At 60.6% G+C, this 17,400-nt stretch overlaps 5 protein-coding genes across 6 annotated transcripts; 3 read left to right on the top strand and 2 right to left on the bottom strand.

Moving 5' to 3' along the window:
• The first annotated feature begins 133 nt into the window (after nucleotides 1–133).
• On the top strand, nucleotides 134–2,511 carry NAR1 (Cytosolic Fe-S cluster assembly factor nar1). The gene has a single exon (XM_047982298.1). The coding sequence runs from the start codon at nucleotides 572–574 to the stop codon at nucleotides 2,441–2,443; it is 1,872 nt and encodes a 623-aa protein (XP_047838260.1). The 5' UTR covers nucleotides 134–571; the 3' UTR covers nucleotides 2,444–2,511.
• On the bottom strand, nucleotides 2,493–3,544 carry JDV02_001374 (uncharacterized protein; the record flags this gene model as incomplete). The annotated part of the gene is made up of 2 exons (XM_047982297.1): nucleotides 2,493–3,195; nucleotides 3,327–3,544. The coding sequence occupies 2 exons, from the start codon at nucleotides 3,542–3,544 to the stop codon at nucleotides 2,493–2,495; spliced, it is 921 nt and encodes a 306-aa protein (XP_047838259.1).
• Nucleotides 3,545–4,442: 898 nt separating this feature from the next.
• JDV02_001373 (uncharacterized protein) lies at nucleotides 4,443–5,467 on the top strand. The gene is made up of 2 exons (XM_047982296.1): nucleotides 4,443–4,879; nucleotides 5,051–5,467. Exons 1-2 carry the CDS (start codon nucleotides 4,741–4,743, stop codon nucleotides 5,179–5,181), a joined length of 270 nt encoding a protein of 89 aa, XP_047838258.1. The 5' UTR covers nucleotides 4,443–4,740; the 3' UTR covers nucleotides 5,182–5,467.
• Nucleotides 5,468–9,149: 3,682 nt separating this feature from the next.
• On the top strand, nucleotides 9,150–15,419 carry SCH9 (Non-specific serine/threonine protein kinase). Of its 2 annotated transcripts, XM_047982294.1 has the most exons (4): nucleotides 9,150–9,514; nucleotides 11,971–12,097; nucleotides 12,656–13,140; nucleotides 13,198–15,419. In XM_047982294.1, the coding sequence occupies exons 1-4, from the start codon at nucleotides 9,432–9,434 to the stop codon at nucleotides 14,654–14,656; spliced, it is 2,154 nt and encodes a 717-aa protein (XP_047838256.1). In that variant the 5' UTR covers nucleotides 9,150–9,431; the 3' UTR covers nucleotides 14,657–15,419. The 2 variants fall into 2 exon arrangements, with proteins under 2 accessions (XP_047838256.1, XP_047838257.1); XM_047982295.1 differs by having other exon boundaries at nucleotides 9,202–13,140.
• Nucleotides 15,420–15,765: 346 nt separating this feature from the next.
• ATP14 (ATP synthase F0 subcomplex subunit H atp14) lies at nucleotides 15,766–17,066 on the bottom strand. The gene is made up of 3 exons (XM_047982293.1): nucleotides 16,985–17,066; nucleotides 16,802–16,889; nucleotides 15,766–16,481 (listed from the first exon to the last, which is right to left on the bottom strand). The coding sequence occupies exons 1-3, from the start codon at nucleotides 17,009–17,011 to the stop codon at nucleotides 16,210–16,212; spliced, it is 387 nt and encodes a 128-aa protein (XP_047838255.1). The 5' UTR covers nucleotides 17,012–17,066; the 3' UTR covers nucleotides 15,766–16,209.
• Nucleotides 17,067–17,400: the final 334 nt, after the last annotated feature.

The following is a 17,400-nucleotide window of genomic DNA, read 5'->3' as shown; positions in this document are numbered from 1 at the left end:
GCTCGCCTGCCCGCCCAGTGAGTGAGTGGGTGGCCGTGCCGATTTCGCATCACCGCCAGCCGTGGGGCGTACAGGCGCTTTCGTTTTCCCTGGACCATTTCTAATCCTCGACATTTTATTAGGTGCTCTGCCGCAGCCGGACTTTGTTCCCGCAAAAACCACACACACGCACGACATCCCTCCCACCACCCCCCCGCGCTGCAACGAGAGACACACTGACGACTTTGCTTCTCATATATTCTTGTCTCCCATCTTCTCACACGGGCGAGCATTTCTCATCTGCTTGTCTATCAGACATTGTCTACTCCATCAAGAGAATTGCGAGCCGCCGCCCCGGACAGACAACGTGCGAGAGAGGACGAGGACGGGATACAAAGTCGCCACCCGCACACGCACACTCTCCCGCTCGCGGCCGCTGCTAGAAACCGCCAAACTAAAGAGCCGCGTCCCTGGTTACGAGCGAGAGCCATTCACGACCGTCAGGACATAAGAGAGCATCGTCCACAACAAGACCGGTGACGCTCCTCGTCGCCCGCCCGCGCGCGGCCGCACGCACGCACCCTCAGGCACCATGAGCGCCATCCTCTCCGCCGACGACCTCAACGACTTCATCTCCCCCGGCGTGGCCTGCATCAAGCCCATCGAGACCCTGCCCCCCGCCTCCGACGATGCCGCCGCCACGACCTCCAACGAAACCGAAGTGATCCTCGACGGCCAAGGCGCGCCCGCCTCTTCCTCCAACGGCGCCGCGCCGGCGCAAATCTCCCTCACAGACTGTCTCGCCTGCTCCGGCTGCGTCACCTCGGCCGAGGCCGTCCTCGTCAGCCTGCAGAGCCACGCGGAGGTGCTGTCGACGCTCGACGCCGCCCCCGCGCTGCGCGTCGTCCGCGGCAGCAGCGCCGGCGGCGGCGGCTTCGCGGTCGACGGGCTCGACAACGATGACGCCAAGCTCTTCGTCGCGAGCGTGAGCCCCCAGACAAGGGCCAACCTTGCGGCGGCGTGCGGCGGCGGCGTCTCCGCGGCCCAGGCCGGCCGCATGGTCGAGGCCTTGCTCAGGGGCGAGTCCGGGCTTGCCAGCGGTGGGCGCTGGAACAACCGCTTCGCGTGGGTGCTCGACACCAACGTCGCCCGCGAGGCGACCCTCGTTCTTGGCGCCGACGAAGTCCTCGGCTCGTCATCCTTCTCCTCTTCATCCTACCCACCATCACTATCATCCTCCCGTGCTTCAACCCCTCCCTCCCTATCCCCAAGAACACCCGCCCAGCCGATCCTCGCGTCCTCGTGCCCCGGCTGGGTCTGCTATGCCGAAAAGACGCATCCGCACGTGCTGCCGCACCTCTCAAGGGTCAAGTCGCCCCAGGCCCTGACGGGAACCCTGGTCAAGACGGCCCTCAGCCGCGCTCTGGGCATCCCGCCGAGCCGCATATGGCACCTTGCTGTCATGCCGTGCTTCGACAAGAAGCTCGAGGCCAGCAGGGAGGAGCTCACCGACGAGGCTTGGGCAGCCGGCGGCGCCGGAGGAGGGCGTGGCGTCCGGGACGTTGACTGTGTCATCACGAGCAAGGAGGTCCTCATGCTGGCCGAGTCAAGAGGCATGGATTTCTTTTCGCCATTGAAGGGGGGCGGTGCTTCGTCCCTGAGCGCACCCGACCCGTTCCCGGACGCTATGCTACACGAATTCCTGTTCCCCCGCGGCGGATCCCGCACCCCTCCCCGCGCCGCGGGCACCTCGGGCGGTCTGCTGCACCACATCCTGCAAAGCAGGGCGGCGCAGACGCCCGGCGCCGAGATCCAGGTGAACCGTGGCCGCAACGCCGATGTGGTCGAGTTCCTCGTCACCGTCGGCGGCGAACCCGTCTTCAAAGCCGCGCGCTACTACGGCTTCCGCAATATCCAAAACCTCGTCCGCAAGCTCAAGCCCGCGCGGCCCTCCCGCATGCCCGGTGGGCGGCCCTTTGGCAGCGCTCGGAGGCCGACGGCCGCCAAGTCGGCGAGCGCGTCGCTCGAGTACAGCTATGTCGAGGTCATGGCCTGCCCCGGGGGCTGCACCAACGGCGGGGGCCAGATAAAGGTCGACGACCCTGTCGTGCTCGAGCGCAGGAACCTCGCCGGCAATCCCGGGCCGCAGGAGCAGAAGGAGTGGCTCGCAGAGGTCGACGAGGCGTACTTTTCTGCCGACGAGGCAGGGAGATTCGATGGTGGTGGTGGTGGTGGTGGTGGTGGCGGCGGTGATGGCGCCGAGGGAGGGGGTGATGTCGTCGGCGGCATTTCCCGGTCGTACATACATGATACCCTGGCATATTGGTCCCGCATGACGGGCATTGGTTTAGATGGACTGGCGTACACGAGCTATCGTGAGGTGATTAGCGATGTTGGAAAGGACAAGGCCGGAAGCGCCGAGACGGTCGTCCAGCTGGCCGGCAAAATAGGGGGCGGATGGTGATAGAAAGAGCGTGGCGTGCCGGAGACGGCACCCATCCGAAGACAATGCATCAGCTTCCTCCTCTGGTGCCTCGCCGCGCAAACCCAAAGCCTCGCCCGCTGCTGTCTGGCCCACGTGGTGCACGAATTGGTTGATACACATCATCCTTGGGCGGCGGGCTCCTCGTTGTGACCAACTCTCCGTCCGTGCCGATCACTCGTCGTGACGGCCCAGGATCGGGCCTGGTAGCGTGGTTGGGGTCGTACAGCTCTCGAGTCGCCGGCCCATTCTGAGTAGCAGGAGTGTTCCGCCGCAGATCCTGTGTCTGACGGCTCTCGACGCCCGCACCCCCGGCCCCGGCCCGTCCTGGGCCGCCCCCCCGCCCACGGCCACGACCCTGCCCGGGATGCCTGCCGCCTTCCAGCCGCGGGGGCGTGGTGGTGCCGGTGCCGGGCGAGGAGCCGCGCGACGAGGGGGCCGACTCGCCAAAGATCTTGGCCCTCGCCTCGTCGTACCTGCGCTGCTTCTCCTCGCGATCGCGCTTCTGCTTGGCGCGGATCTCCTCGGGCGTCAGCTGGACCTCCTTCTTGCCCTCGGGGTCGTTGTCGTCGTCGTCGTCGTTGACGGACAACTGAGCCATGCCCGTGGCGGGGTCGCCGCGCCGCGCGATGACGGGCTTGCGGCTGAGGACCTTGACCTGCGGCTTGAACGAGGACGTGAGCGGCACCTTGTTGCTTGCCTCGAGGTAATGGAATGTTTGCTGGGGCGTCTCGCTAAATATTATGGCAAAGGGCCCTCGTCAGCACGTGTCGCGAATCTGAATGCGGACAACGAAGAGGAAGTAAAAACGCGCGGCGCTCTGGAGGGAGGAGGGGGGAAAGGGGGGCATTGAGTGATGACATACGCCGACTCCCAGAGCTTCCGGTTCGCCTCCGCGTGCTGCGCAAGACGCTCCGTCTTGGTGAGGGGGGCACCACCGGGGGCATTGTCCTCGGCGTCGTGATTCGAGGCGTCGTCTTGCGTGGCAGCCTTATCGGCCTGCGTTTCCCAGTCGTCGTCCTCCCACGCGTCAGGGATGGCGGCGGCGGCGGCGGCGGCCGGACCACTGCGTGTTTTCTTCATTGCGAGCGCGCGACGCTGTCTACTCTGTCCCCTCCCCTTTTAATTCTTCCTCCCTCTCTCTCTCTCTCTCTCTCTCTCTCTCTCTCTCTCTCTCTCTTTCGTGTCGCTTTTCGTCGCCTGTCGCGTGTAAAATCGAACAAAGGGACGCGGCGGGCGGAAGCAAATCGGGCCAAACGGGCGCGCTGCCTGCCCTTTTCCTCGAATGAGAAGTCGAAAATGCTGCACGTTTCACAGGCAAGACCGCGCCACTAGACAAGACGAAGAAGGAAACAAAAAGAAAACCAAAATCGATAAGAAGGGGTTGGCCCGGCCACGCAGACAACGGATAACACACAGGGCGGTGTTCCGGAGGAGGGTAATAAAGTTGGTTGAGCAAAAGCCCGCTCGGCTTCTCAAGGCACCTTCTCTGGCGGTCGCGTGTGCAACGTCAGCGCTGGGCGGGGGGCTGCGAGGAGTCTGCCCATAGGAAGGTAGAAAAGGTAAGGAGGTACCAGGCTGAGAGAGGCTGGACTGGGCTGCGGAAGATGGGTTGCCTGTCCTGTGCGGTGCTGCTGCTGGCGGAGGCGGCGGCGCGCACGAGCGTGGTGGTGTGCGGTGTGTGCGCTTGTCGTTGTCGCCGGGAAAAAAAGAAGCGGGAGGAGGTTCCAAGGCTGCTGCTTCCTCCGGCTTGACGGAGGTAGGTTATTAGGGTAGGTACCTCCCTCGTAGGTGCCTGCGGGAGCGTGAGGCTTGGGCGCGCAGTTGCTCAGCCCAGTACTTCAGCGCCGAACTCTACCTTGGTAGCGCTGCCGGCCTGTGGCGTTTGGGGGATCCCGTCGGTGTCAGCGAACGGGCTCGCTGTGGCTGTGTTGCGGGGGAAGCGGCAAGCTGCTGCAGCAACTTCGACTCTGCTCCAGCACCGACAAACAATATTGTTGTTTTTTAAATCTTCCCACTGATGCTCGATACCTTGCTTAGCAGGCCGAGCTTCACAAGTCAACAAACATCATCTCAGAGTCATCCCTATTGACGGCTCGACGCGTTCCGCCAGCCAGCCAGCAACCCGTGCCAGCGACATCATATCATACCCAACATCTTCACCACTAAGCGGTCTCTTTCTCAATTCCCCGTGCCCAGACACACAGACTACAGTCCTCCTCCTCCGCCCGTCCTCCCAACGCGCCGCCGCTGGTCATCGTCCCCCCTCGTACCCGCCCATGGCCAGCGACGCGTACCCCAGAGTCGAGATGGATGTGGTCGAGCCCGTCACGCCCGCCGGTAGCACCAGCGGCGCCCCACGCAAGCCCAAGGAGGAGCTCGTCATCTCAAAGCTCGCGGATCAGGATTTCGACATAAGTAAGAAACCAGAGGCCGCCGTTTTTTTCCCTTCTTTTTTTTTAAAAAATCCTCGTTCCCTTTCCCCTCCAGTGGGAAAGAAGAACCCACCTTCTCTTGCCTGTACGACGCGCACGGGGGGGGGGGGCAAAACGCTGACTTGACTCGCATCGGCTTTCCCCCACCACGCAGAAAAGCTGCCCAACCCCATGGTCCCGCGCCACGGCGTCGACCCTCAGTTCTACCCACGGGGCGTGACGCTGGAGATGGAGAGGCAGTGGATGGCGCAGATGGCGGCCGTCCAGGCCCGTCAGCAGCAGTAGGATGGCTCTCGCGGCGTTGGAGACGACGGGGTGCAAGGGCTGTTGCTGTCTTTTGAGCGGCTTTCGCTACAGCCATGAGCAGGAGAAGGAGAATGTACGTACGGGGCTGCATAGCATTTGGACAGGGATCATCTCGATAAAATTCCACCATGTACCTATGCTAGCGGTACCATGTATGAACGTACATACTGTAGTCGGCAGTGACAGGAACGATGATCGCCATGTTACACGACTGCAACATGGTTCCCCCCACGCGCGCGCGTCGGTCACTTCCGTTGCCTCTCCGTGGTCGCGGGCGTCGAGCCGCGGCTCAGCTTACACCATGTTGATGTGCGAGCGCCGGGTCTGCCCAGCTGAGCCGGGCACGTATGCAGTAGCACGGGATACCAAACTGCCGGGAGGAACGCAGGCGGGCCGAATAACACGGGTCGCCTGCAAGCCCCCGATTTCTCTGGCCTACTAACTAAATACTACCTTCTGTTCATGATGGAGACGCCGGCACTCCCAACGAACCCCCTGCTGGTTGGGCTTCGTACTAACACGGTACCAAGAAGGATGTCGCAACAAGCATTCACATCTGCCCCTGCGACCAGCACGCCAACCCCGTGGACAGCTCCAGACCGGACAGAGGTGGGTAATGGGCGATACGGCAGCCAAGCAAAGGGGCCATGCGTGCTACCGCTACTGCATGCGGGCGTGAGAATTATTACTTGTCTATTGAAGGACCGAGACGATGCTTACGCAGGGAGTGGCCAAGGCGCCGCCAGCTCGCCAGAACCGGCGCTGTACGCCCCTCTCACCCACAACTTCCACATGTACATGAAATAACTATGGGGACACTCGTCGTGTGCTACCAGAGGCGAGGGGCGGGACTGGGGAGAGCGCGTCGTCACCGGCGCCTCTGGACTGGATCTCGTATACTGCAGTGATAGACAGTTGGTTCATGAAGCAGTTGCTTTGGCGCATGCGGATGTGTCGGCCAGGGAGTCGAAACTGGAAGCGTCAGCGGGACCATGGTGATGGTTGGAGTTCGAGCGTGTGCCGGTCGGCACCGTCAAGCACAGTAGGTACATGAGTAGGTACGCCGTCTTGGCCGTCATCGAACAGCTGCGTCGGGTGGCGAATGGAAGACCGAGACCTGTCCGGCACGACTACCAACGGAGGCGTCGCACGATGCAGCTGCCTGCCTGCCCGTGATGCGAGTTAAAATCGAGAAACGTCGGTGCACCCCCATTATTAATAGCAGGTGGCCGCATCTGTACACTGCACCTGGCGGTTCGGGACACGGGCGTTCGCGACGGACAGATGCCGCTGGGTCGCACTGGCCGCGCTCTCGACACAAGATGCTGCAGAGTTCAGACGTCCTGTGCGAGCAGTTCGGCTGCACCGACGACATGCATGCAGCCTTGGGCCCTTGTGCTCCCAGGGGTCAACCGAATCCCCACCCTTGCTTGTGGCACGGCCAGCTAGCTAGCCAACTATCCAGCCAGCAACGAGGCGACGGCAATGATACCGTGGAGGCATCTGGTTATCCCGGGATACATTTGGAATATCCGCAATGTTCTGCCAGCTTGAATGACAAAAAGCAGAAGCGCAATCCGGCTGAGTACCCGGTGTCCAATAACACGTTTCTGCACTAGTCTCTTCGCCATTAGGATGCTCAGTTCTTATCGTGACTCGGGCATGGGCCATGGCTGAAGGACGAGACGAGACGAGACGAGATGAGACGTTGAGCCGGGTGGTGGTGTTGACCAGCAGCAGCTCCATCGCGAGCCCAGTTGATGGATTGGTATAAACCATTCCGAGCTCTCCCGACTGCTCTGGCCCAAGCCTCGCCTCCAGCCACTGCCTGGACTGGGCTAGGCACTCATCAAGCTCTGGAGTCTAGACGGTGCATCGTGTGACGTGCCGGGGCAAGTCAAGGAGGAGGAGGAGCCGTAAATGACCCCGCTCGCCATGGCCGTTGCACGCCTGGAATGGCCAAGCCCCGCTGGCAGGCGGCGGGGTCTGATGGGCCCAGGGGGGTCACGTTGGGTGACCGACGATGCTCTGTGGCGTTCTGTGCCATCGCGTTTTGTGCGATGGCGTTCTGTGCCAGGTCAAGGACGGAGCGCGGCCCGCGACTGTAGTATTGCGATTCTGCTGGGCATGCGTGCCTCTGCGAGAAAAGGCGTTCAGGCAACAGGGCGACGAAGACGTCGGGCGGAGACCCTGGTCGGTAGGCACTGGCACTCGTATCAAGTCGACTCGGGAAACGCTCGAACGAAACTTGTGCCATTGGGCTTACTCTGCCGAGGGAGCCTGGGCGGCTGCTGGCTAGTGTCGGGCGGTTGTGGCGGCTGGCGTGGTCGTGGTGATTGCGGCAAGCAGCCACATTGTCCGGCCCAAGAGGTGAGATGGCACAACATGGAAGATGCGCATCAGCCAATCGATGGACGACCACTATTCCAAGTGCGGCCACGAATGGCTGCGCCGGGAATGATTCTGGTTATCCGCGGCGAGGCCCGAGTGCGGAGTACTAATACGATGCAGGAAGGACGGGGGCATGCACGAGGTATAGTACGTAGGTTAGTACTAGTGAGGCGCGAAGTACAGGATTATATGGCCAATACCGTACTGTACCTTGCGTATCGCAACAAGTACAACAAGGTAGTGAGGTATCGGCACAAGGTTCGCCTCATCAAGGTACGAGGTACAGGTGAGGGGACGTGCCCTGTGCCTTATTACTAGGTAGCTGCCGTGGAAGCCAACGAGGGAGGGGGTCGCGGGACCGCAAGTGCCGACGAGGAACGTGCCTGCCTTGCTTGGTTTGGAAGTCAGGGACGGCATTGCTTGAGGGGGCGACGAGGCTTCACTCCAAGCTCCAGTGCATTTATTTATCCATCCATCCATCCATCCATCCATCCATAGGTCCGGTGGGCTCTACGGTCACGCCTCGCAGGGTGAGGCAGCCGCAAGGCAGGCGTTGAGGCGCCGTGGTTGCTTTTGTCCATGCCGCAGCCCATGATCTGTTGAAGAAGGGGGCTTTCTAGCACGTCATCGCCAATCATCGGCACGTCGAGATGCAGAAACGGCTACCTTGCAAGAGGCTGCCAACATGTCCCATCGTCTCAGTGCGTTGCGGGCCCAACAAGACAAGGAATCTAGGTACTCTGCCTAGGTACCGCTTGTGGTTCCTCCAACACCGCGCCTGCAGGGGCGCCTGCCCAACCCCCACCTGGAAAGATGAGGATGCCCTTTGCCATGATGGGGCCGTGGGAGTCATTGAGGTACTCACTGATCCGTTGAGGGGCGATGTTGGGTTGTCGAGGCAGGTGCTTTGTAACTGCAAATCCGTAGCATAGCAGGTACACACTGAGGTGCGTACCGGTCGGAGGAAGCGCACCAGTGCGATGCAACGGCCCAGACAGAGCCTCTCGGCTCCAAGGTCCATGGATGTCTCCCCCACCCCACCTCTCATCACGGCCGACAGCCTAAATAAAACTGTCCGTGGATCCATCCCACGCCATCGACGGGGATGGACGGATACGTAAGGTAAGGTACTTCGTACGTAGTCAAGGTAATAAGGTAGGTAGGTTGATGCCGTCGGCCCCGCCACCAGCCCCGGTTCTGCCATGCCATGCCATGCCATGCTGGGCCATAGGTAGTTATATACCAGGCTCGCCACGCCACGCCACACCACACCGAGGTACTTTAATACCTAGGTACCTGGCCCGGGTGATGTAAATCGGTACCTCCTGTACCAGCGATCCAGCCAAGATGCCGCAGGTGCCGTGCGTGCGTGCCCTCTTGCAGCGCAGCGCCTGACCGCAGCTCACCGCGGGCCACGGTAGCGAGTTGGAACCCCGGCCATCCGCCGCCGCCGCCGCCAGCCTGACAGCAACTTGAATGGAAGCCAGGCCGCCCGCCCGCTCGCCCGCCCGGGGGCACTGGACCCCAGCCGACCGGGCACTCGCTCCCTCGAGACAGCCTACTAGTTAGGAGCCCGCGTCTATCTGTCGACCAGCAGCCCCGGTCCCCAACTCTCCTCTCCTCTTTCACTCTCTCCCCTCTCCCGCCTCGCCTTTTACTGTGCTCGCCCTACATACTAACTCGCGCCGACCCGTTTGCCACTCTGGCACGCAAACGACAACGACCGTGTTCTCGTTATCCTCCTCAACCCCCGCCTCCTATGTTACGCCGTTGACGATATCGAACGCCGTCGACGATTCCATCCATCTACTGCGCACCGATTCCTCGAATCCGTCGCCATGTCTGGCACTGCTGAAGGCGCACATGCGAACCACGGCGGTTTCGACTTGCTGCGGCGAGCCACGCAGGCGATGATGTCAAGGTACGTAGTGGGTGGTGCTTCCTTTCTTACCCCCCCATTCGTTGCTCCAAAAAAAAAAAAGAACAAGAACCATTCGCCGTCGGACAACCCCTCCTTACTTCTCCGCATACTGCCTGGCGCTACGTTACCCCCCCTCCATCACAGGCATTTTTTTTATGGCTGCTATTTCTTGCTTGATTTGCATTCCACACAGAGCCCTCATCCGTGTACCATGTGGAAGATGGAAGGTCTTGCAGTTGCATTGCCCCGAGCGAGGCTGAGACACGAGATGACGCTTCTCTGTTTGCTGTCGACGCTGCGGCGGTTGTTGTCACCCCCGCCGATCCGCGCTTCTGCGATTTAGAGGCGGCACCAGCGCGTGGTGGCGCACCTCGTTCCGATGGGCTGCCGTCAAGAAAGGCTCAAGGCAAAGACAGCCGCCAGCGCCTAGTCGGGCTGGGCGACCGACGGATGGTCCGGTCGGCACCGCGAGTCAGCGTGTCATACCGGTGGCTCGGCCCCTCCCTCTCTGCCTCGCAGGCTCACAGCGACCATGATTGCCTGGCCATGGGCTTTCCGGTGGCTTCTACCTACCGCCGGCTGGCTCTTTGGTGCTGGGATGTGTCTGTCGTCCATGCGCAGGGGAGGAGCCGATGAGCACTCGAACAGCTCGCCGCCATGATGCTCCGCGCACACCACCAATAGAGCACATCTACGTATCAAGAAGCGACCCTGCCTACCACGCAAGTGCGTGCCTTTCGGCTTCGCGTCAGGATTACCAATGCCGCCGGGCTATTGAGGGTGAGCGGCGCCTCGAGCACGCGCATGGGCGATCCCCGAGGCTTTGATATGATGATGGGGCCTGTTGTTGTCCCTTCGGCTGACGAGAGCAATGTTCTGGTACATGCCGGATGCATCTCTCGACATGGCCTGTCTCATTCCTCAGCTATCTTTACGCTCTTCATGCACGTCCAGACCCGCACACTTGAGGACAACAGGCGTCGCTTCACCCGGCGAAGCCGTCGTTTGACCATTGGGTCTCAGGGCCGAGGCAGCAGACCAAGGCAGCAGACCAAGGCAGCACGCTTGCCTTTCCGCTTATTCAGAGCAGTCCATGATGCCCCGACACACAACACCCGTCATGTCCCCTTTCAATTCGACGTCGATTTGCCTTGTCTGGCAAGCGCTTTGACTCGGGTCGCGTTATGACTCGACTGCGGTGCATGCCGACGGCAATCATGGCGCCATCGGCGGCCAGTGGCGGGGGAGCAACCCAGAGCTGTGGAAGAGCGCCTAGGCGCTGGAAACTTGCCCGGCTGCCTCCCCTCGCACCACTGCGCGCACGCGCTGCAAGCGCCGGAGACTGGTCCATGTTTGCCCTCAGCTTGGGCCAGCGGCACCTCCGTTCCAGGCAGGCCCAGCCCTTCACCGTCATCGTCGGGTCGGCTGCCTCACTGCAACTTGGAGCTCGTTCGTTGCGGGTGCTGGGTGAAACCAAATTCCCCCTCCCACCTTCTGAAGCAGCCCCGGGCTAGCAGCGCTGTGGCTCTTGCTGAGACGGGATGGTGCTACCGCCACTCCACTGTTCATCAAGGCGCGCTGGCATCCATTTATTAAGGTGGTGCCTACAGTGGGCTGTACAGTAACTACAGTATACCTACTATGGATCCCAAGCGGTTGCTGCATCCTCCTTCTCCACTCTTCCACATGGCGGCGGCGGAGGAGGCGGCGGCATCCCCCTACCAAGCCAAGCCAAGTGCTTCGCTTCGTGCTAGCAGCAGTGGGAGGAGGCCCTTCCTTATGACTGGATGGAGATGGAGCAAAATTCGTTCGACGGGACTCGGGGTCGGGCTCCTCTCGTCATCGGCTCCTGTCGCCCTGCCATGGTATGCTGAGTAGTACCTTACTACTGTGCCTACGGCGGTTGACTCCATTCTCATAGTCCGCTCTCGGACGTGCTCTTTTCTTTGCTCCGTCTTTTCCCTTCGCACGCACGCCCTCTCACGCCCTCGCACGCCCGCACCCATACCATCGTCACTGCATCATCCCCCTGCGCTGTCTGTCTGTCGTCGCCGGCCCGTCCGTTGCAGCCCAACAGCACTCAAAGACGTCGACTCCAATTCACTGCAGTGACGTGCATCGGCGGAGCCTTTGTCCTCTGTCTTCCCTTGCGCATTTTACCTTTTGACCCGTTCATGACCACCTCTCGCGCCTGTTCTGCACCGCCTGCTTAGGCTTCACCTACTCGGCAACCTTTTTTCCCTCTCCCCCTCTCCCCTCCCCCTCCCGCTTCCTCTCTTGGCAGTCGGCATGGACTAGTGTCGCCGCCGGAGAGCCTGGGCTTATAATATTTCCTCCATCCACCCCCGCCACCTATTGTTCGCGAACAACTTCTCCCGGCCATCCTTCTATCTTGTCACCGCCCCATTGTTCAGCGTCTTCTCCGCCACAATGCCAGGTATTAACCCGATCGCCAGAACTGCCGCGACCGACGATGAGGGCGTCGATCAAATCGGCTCCGACACGCCGCGCTCCGGCATCGCCACCCCTCAGCCCGACCTCCAGGACAAGCGGCTGCCCGGAATAATGAGTTACTTCGGCCAGGTTCGTCCAGACCCTCCTGCAACCGAGACCTCTTCCCACCCGCCGCCCGTCGAGCACGCCGCCCTACGAGAACATGGAGAGAAGAACAAGGGCGCCTCGGCGACGTCGTGTCAATCGCAGGTTTCTGCCCAGAGCTCCGTGCACTGTGGCGGCCGGACAAGCCACGAGGCCCATCCGTCTCTGCCATCGCATGGGACCGAACCTGCGAGACCGTCGCGAGCCCTCTCTCATCCCTATCCCACTCCTCCCGCTTCACAACCCTCTTCTTCTGGCGGCTCCATGACGCAAGACGTGAGCTTGAGCTTGTCCAACGCCCACGCGCGCGCTGCCTTTACGGTCGGCTCGCGCACGGGGAAGGAGTCGCTCGAGGAGGGCCGATCCCAAGCTTCCGACGCCTTGTCAGAAGTGGCGGCCTCGGCCGGTCAAAGTGGCCGTCGCTCGACGTCGCCCCAGCAGCCCACTCCCTTGTCTACTTCTTTGGCAACGGCACCCGCGAGCTCGAGCAAATGGTTTTCTCTTGAGGGACTCAAAGAGCTAACTCGTGGCACAATTTTCAAGAGCGGTCCACCGACTCCCACGAGAGCATTGTCTGCTGCTCACTCTTCCCAATCAGACGGCAGAGACACGCCGGGACGGACCAGCCACGATGGTGCTGAGCATAGCGGCACCCAGACCCCTCGCAACTCGACGTCTGCCGGCGCTCAGGTGCCTTTGGCGAGGGGCAAACTCACAATCAAGATTGTCGAGGCGCGGGGTCTGCGGAAATGTCGTGACCCTTATGTCGTCGCCGTGTTTCAGCGCAGCGAGCTAATTTCGGGCGGGCCGAGGCCGTCCGAAGAGGATGAGCACAATCTGAACGCGCCGACGTCTGTCATTGGCAGCATCCCGATCCAGCGCCAGGGTAGTGACTCAGGTCGCCCCATGGCCATTCCGATGCGCAGCCGTCAGAGCAGCAACACTAGCATCACCGATTATAATACATTTCGGAACCGAACGACTCGCACTCCCTCCTCGAACCCAAAGTGGGATGCCGAGGCCGTCTTGTACGTACACCTTTTTGAAAACCTTTTCCTGCACGCGTTGACTGACTGGCTTGGCAGTGACGTCGTCGATTCCGACATGGCGGTAGCGATTTCCGTATACGACCACATGACTACGGGCGAAGAATTCCTGGGACAAGTCGATTTCCAAGCGTCGCGAGACGACCACAGCACCATGCGCAGTTGGTACACGTTGAAGGGCCACGCCGACACAGTGGCCGAGGACGCCCCGACGGGCGAAATATACGTTGAATGCCTATACCAGCGATCGGAGAAGAAGCAATTTGGCCCAAGTGATTTCGAAATCCTCAAGCTCATCGGAAAGGGGACCTTTGGGCAAGTTTATCAGGTTCGGAAGCGCGATACGCAGCGCATCTACGCCATGAAGGTGCTGCAAAAGAAGGTCATTGTGCAGAAGAAGGAGGTTGCCCACACCGTGGGAGAACGCAACATCCTCGTGCGAACGGCCATGTCGGATTCGCCCTTCATTGTTGGCCTCAAGTTCTCGTTCCAGACGCCGTCGGAGCTGTATCTCGTGACAGACTACATGTCGGGTGGCGAGCTGTTCTGGCACCTGCAAAAAGAGGGTCGCTTCGACGAAAGGCGAGCCAAGTTCTATATCGCGGAGCTGATCCTTGCGATCCAGCACCTTCACAACAACGATATCGTGTATCGCGACTTGAAGCCTGAGAACATCCTCCTCGACGCCAATGGCCACATCGCGTTGTGCGACTTCGGCCTCTCCAAGGCCAACCTGACGAAGAACGACACCACCAACACGTTCTGCGGTACTACGGAATACCTGGCGCCCGAGGTCTTGTTGGACGAGTCTGGTTACACCAAGATGGTCGACTTCTGGTCCCTCGGCGTTCTCGTCTTCGAGATGTGCTGCGGCTGGAGCCCGTTCTACGCCGAGGACACGCAACAGATGTACAAGAACATTGCCTTCGGCAAGGTCCGGTTCCCTCGGGACACGCTCTCGCAAGAAGGGCGCAACTTCGTCAAGGGGTTGCTTAACAGAAACCCCAAGCACAGGCTCGGAGCGACAGAAGACGCCAAGGAGCTTATGCAGCATCCCTTCTTCGCCGACATCGACTGGGACCTCCTGGCCAAGAAGCTCATCACACCGCCGTTCAAGCCTAAGCTCAAGTCTGAGACAGACGTCTCGTACTTTGACCCCGAGTTCACCACCGCCCTGGAACAGAACGGGTCGCTCAACGAGCGTGCGGCTGCCCTGGCCAGAGGCTACGCCGCCTCGACGCCGCTGTCCCCATCCGTGCAGGCCAACTTCCAGGGCTTCACCTTTGTTGATGAGAGTGCGCTCGATGATCACATGAAGGATCGGTTCCGCTCAAGTGACGACGACATGGATGACGCCCACGGCGCTGCCAACAATGATGACGACGACTGGGACAATCTCGACGACATTGATCCGCGCAAGGCAAATCGAATGAGCGGTATCGTCAAGACGTCCCACCACGACGAGCACCTGGTCGGTGGGTCGCATTTTGACCCGTAAGTGGCTGCCAGCGTGCACTATTATCTCCGCGACGGACCGGGATAGTTCTCAGTCGGAAAAAGTCCAGGGTGAGGTTTCATTAGTCTCACAAGGGGGGTGCACAAAAAAATCTAATCAGGGTATCATGCATCGGAGGTGGGCGGCCGGGTATTGCATTTGCATTGTGTGCAAGGGCAGCGGAGCTTATGATTCTGGCGTTCCGGTGTCGAGGCGAGGGGGACGCTTGTGTTGTTGAACGGGCCCCCGTGGCTGTTTGGCTGTCACTGTCAGCAAGATTTAGGAAGCAACGTTCGCGCATCCTCAGCTGCTGCAAGTGTCGCCCATGTGTCCTTATATCTGCTTTCGCGGGGAGGGCTGACTGGTCTGGTCTTGTACTGTATTCCATTCCGCATGATGAACAACGGCCATTGGGCGACCTTTCATCTGCTTTGTGTTTGTCTAGGGGAAGGAGCACGGTTCATCGCATATTGGGCGAGAGGGGGGCGTTGCCGGTGTCCGAAGCGCGCGCTGGGCGCAAACAGCCGCGCTGGGGAGGGAACGAGCGGGCGACGCACGAAGAAAAAAAAGAAGCCCGTCTAGTTTGATGATGAGCGGCATGGGGATCAATGGGAAGATGGCCGGGCCAGCTTGATGTGCTGCGTACCCTACCTACCTATCCAGGTGCTCGGGGGGCATCGGGGGGCACTTGGGTATGTATGTTGGTACGCAGATATAAGAGGTGTTGAGTCGCCAACACACACATTTATATATATATATTGCATGCAAACTTTGAAGACGGCGTGTCGTTGTTGTAAACAGTGTGTGTGATTTGGGGTCATGACCATGAGTGACGCCAGCGAGTTAGGTAGGTAGGTAGGTAGTAGGTAGGGGAGATGGATACCTAAGGTACCTACCTACCTACCCTGATACACGATGCGTCGTATGACGGCAGAAAGTGACAAGACGAGGGGCCAAGACTCCGGGTGAGCGGACTATCGAATAGACAGAACGAACGGCTTCTGTATCGGGTCGTGGGCAATGTGTGTGTAAAATATAACCATGTTCCAGGCCTAGCTCGGCGTGTATCTATATGCACGGGAAGGGCGTCGACTATACGTGTATGATACGAGGGGACCCTCGGCAGTGACGTCTCGGGCAAAGACGGATGTGCCTGCCATACGACTAGACCGACGTACATGCTTCCCAGTGCACTTGGCAAAGATGCATAGCCGCGGGGCCTGTCTTGGACCTTTTGTCTTTTCTTGATTTTGGCATTCGCAATAATCAACTCCTACAGCCCAGTCGAGGCTGCTAGGAGGGAAAATGTACAACAGGATTATCGACCCCTATCACCTGTGCTCGTCTCCATTGCCGGCACGCTCTCTCTAGCCGATGCAAGCCCACCCACCATCGCTTCTCCTCCTGTATTCCTCTAATCCTTCTTGTTCCCTCCCACGTGTTCGTGTCCGGAGGACGGGATACAGCAATGCCCCTCCTCCTCATCTGCCGCCTTTCGTTCGACAAAGGGAACTGCGAACAAGCCTAGACGCGCATCATCGGCGACGCGGCTTTTCTTAGTGGCCCTGGGGCTCCTCCTCCTCGGCCTCGAGCCAGTCCTGGAGGGCGGGGGCGGCGTTGCCGGCCTGGGCAGAGGCGTCCTGGCCCTCGATCTCGACGGCCATGCTCTCATACTCCTTGAGGTTGCCGGCGAGGTCCGACTCTTCGGGGGAGGCGGGGGTCTTGGGCATGGCAAAGGTCTGGACCTGGCCCTCGGCGTCGGACTCCTTGACGGGGGGGACCTTGTAGGCCTTGAGCTCCTTCAGGTAGAGCTCCTGGACGAAGTCGGCTGTGTGAAGGCCGGGTTAGCTACTTCGTATGTCACTAGGAGTGGCGCGGTGCGTCTCGGCAGAAATAGGGCGGGTGGAAGGGAAAGCGCGGCCGATCATCAAACTCATCTGCTCGGAGCCATGGTCGACAGGAGAACCGAGAGTCGTCGGACGGTGGGAAGGTATGGGCTTTATGGAGGAGGCTGGCTCCCTTTCGGCTATGCTTGAGCGGAGTTCGGCGACGACGGCATCGCGTCGATTCAATGCGGGTGCCCCATTCACAATCGGTCGTGGGAGGGGAAGAAAGGTAGGAAAGCTGGAGCGAAGGGGGTGTGCTTACCTCGCCGGGAGACGGTGGGAGCAATAAAGGTCCGGACCTGGACGGCTCTGGCAGACCGAGCGACGGCGGCGACGGCCGAGGTGGCGCGCTGCGAGAAGGACACAAGTCAGCCGAGATGTCCGCAGGCGACGGGCCACGGCGGACGACGCATCGCTCGCCCAAGGGGACAGGAAAGCGACTCACCGAAGCCCTGGACAATTGACTGAGCATTTTGGCGTCTGGGGGGGCGTTGCTCAATGGGGGTACCCTGAGGCGAGATGGGGGGGGCGGAGGACTGTGAGGGTTTTGTGAAAATCGTGATGTCGTTGCTCGCCCGCCCGCCCCCGGCTAGCCGACGGTTTCTGCCTCAGGTTCCACATTTTTTCGTCCTCCCCCCTTCCTTCCTCGTCTTCCCGCACGCCAACTTCGCCAGCCGTATTCGCAGCACGTGACCTTCCCTCGGCGACTAACAGTGGCGTTGGGGGGGGGGGGGCGGCGGGGGTCGACTTACAGCGCGGCCGGGATCATTTCACAACAGCCTGATGAGGACATGTCCATCATTCTATTATGGCGTGTTCGGGAGAGGTTCCAAGTCGGATACGCTACCGTATTTCAATGCT

This window comes from Purpureocillium takamizusanense, chromosome 1 (genome assembly GCF_022605165.1).
Source record: "Purpureocillium takamizusanense chromosome 1, complete sequence".
NCBI classification, from domain to species: Eukaryota; Fungi; Ascomycota; class Sordariomycetes; order Hypocreales; family Ophiocordycipitaceae; genus Purpureocillium; species Purpureocillium takamizusanense.
Note: the sequence above shows the minus strand (reverse complement) of the source record. Positions and strands in the feature narration are given on the sequence as shown.

What these genes read in the sequence shown, in the direction of transcription:
- ATP14 (XM_047982293.1), bottom strand. Translation starts at nt 17,011, where the DNA reads ATGCTCAGTCAATTGTCCAGGGCTTCG. An exon ending in GTCAATTGTCCAGGGCTTCG is followed by an intron (nt 16,890 to 16,984) that starts GTGAGTCGCTTT and finishes TCCTTCTCGCAG; the next exon opens with CGCGCCACCTCGGCCGTCGC. An exon ending in TCCCACCGTCTCCCGGCGAG is followed by an intron (nt 16,482 to 16,801) that starts GTAAGCACACCC and finishes GCCTTCACACAG; the next exon opens with CCGACTTCGTCCAGGAGCTC.
- JDV02_001373 (XM_047982296.1), top strand. Translation starts at nt 4,741, where the DNA reads ATGGCCAGCGACGCGTACCCCAGAGTCGAGATGGATGTGGTCGAGCCC. An exon ending in GGATCAGGATTTCGACATAA is followed by an intron (nt 4,880 to 5,050) that starts GTAAGAAACCAG and finishes CCCACCACGCAG; the next exon opens with AAAAGCTGCCCAACCCCATG.
- SCH9 (XM_047982295.1), top strand. Translation starts at nt 11,945, where the DNA reads ATGCCAGGTATTAACCCGATCGCCAGAACTGCCGCGACCGACGATGAG. An exon ending in TGGGATGCCGAGGCCGTCTT is followed by an intron (nt 13,141 to 13,197) that starts GTACGTACACCT and finishes CTGGCTTGGCAG; the next exon opens with TGACGTCGTCGATTCCGACA.
- NAR1 (XM_047982298.1), top strand. Translation starts at nt 572, where the DNA reads ATGAGCGCCATCCTCTCCGCCGACGACCTCAACGACTTCATCTCCCCC.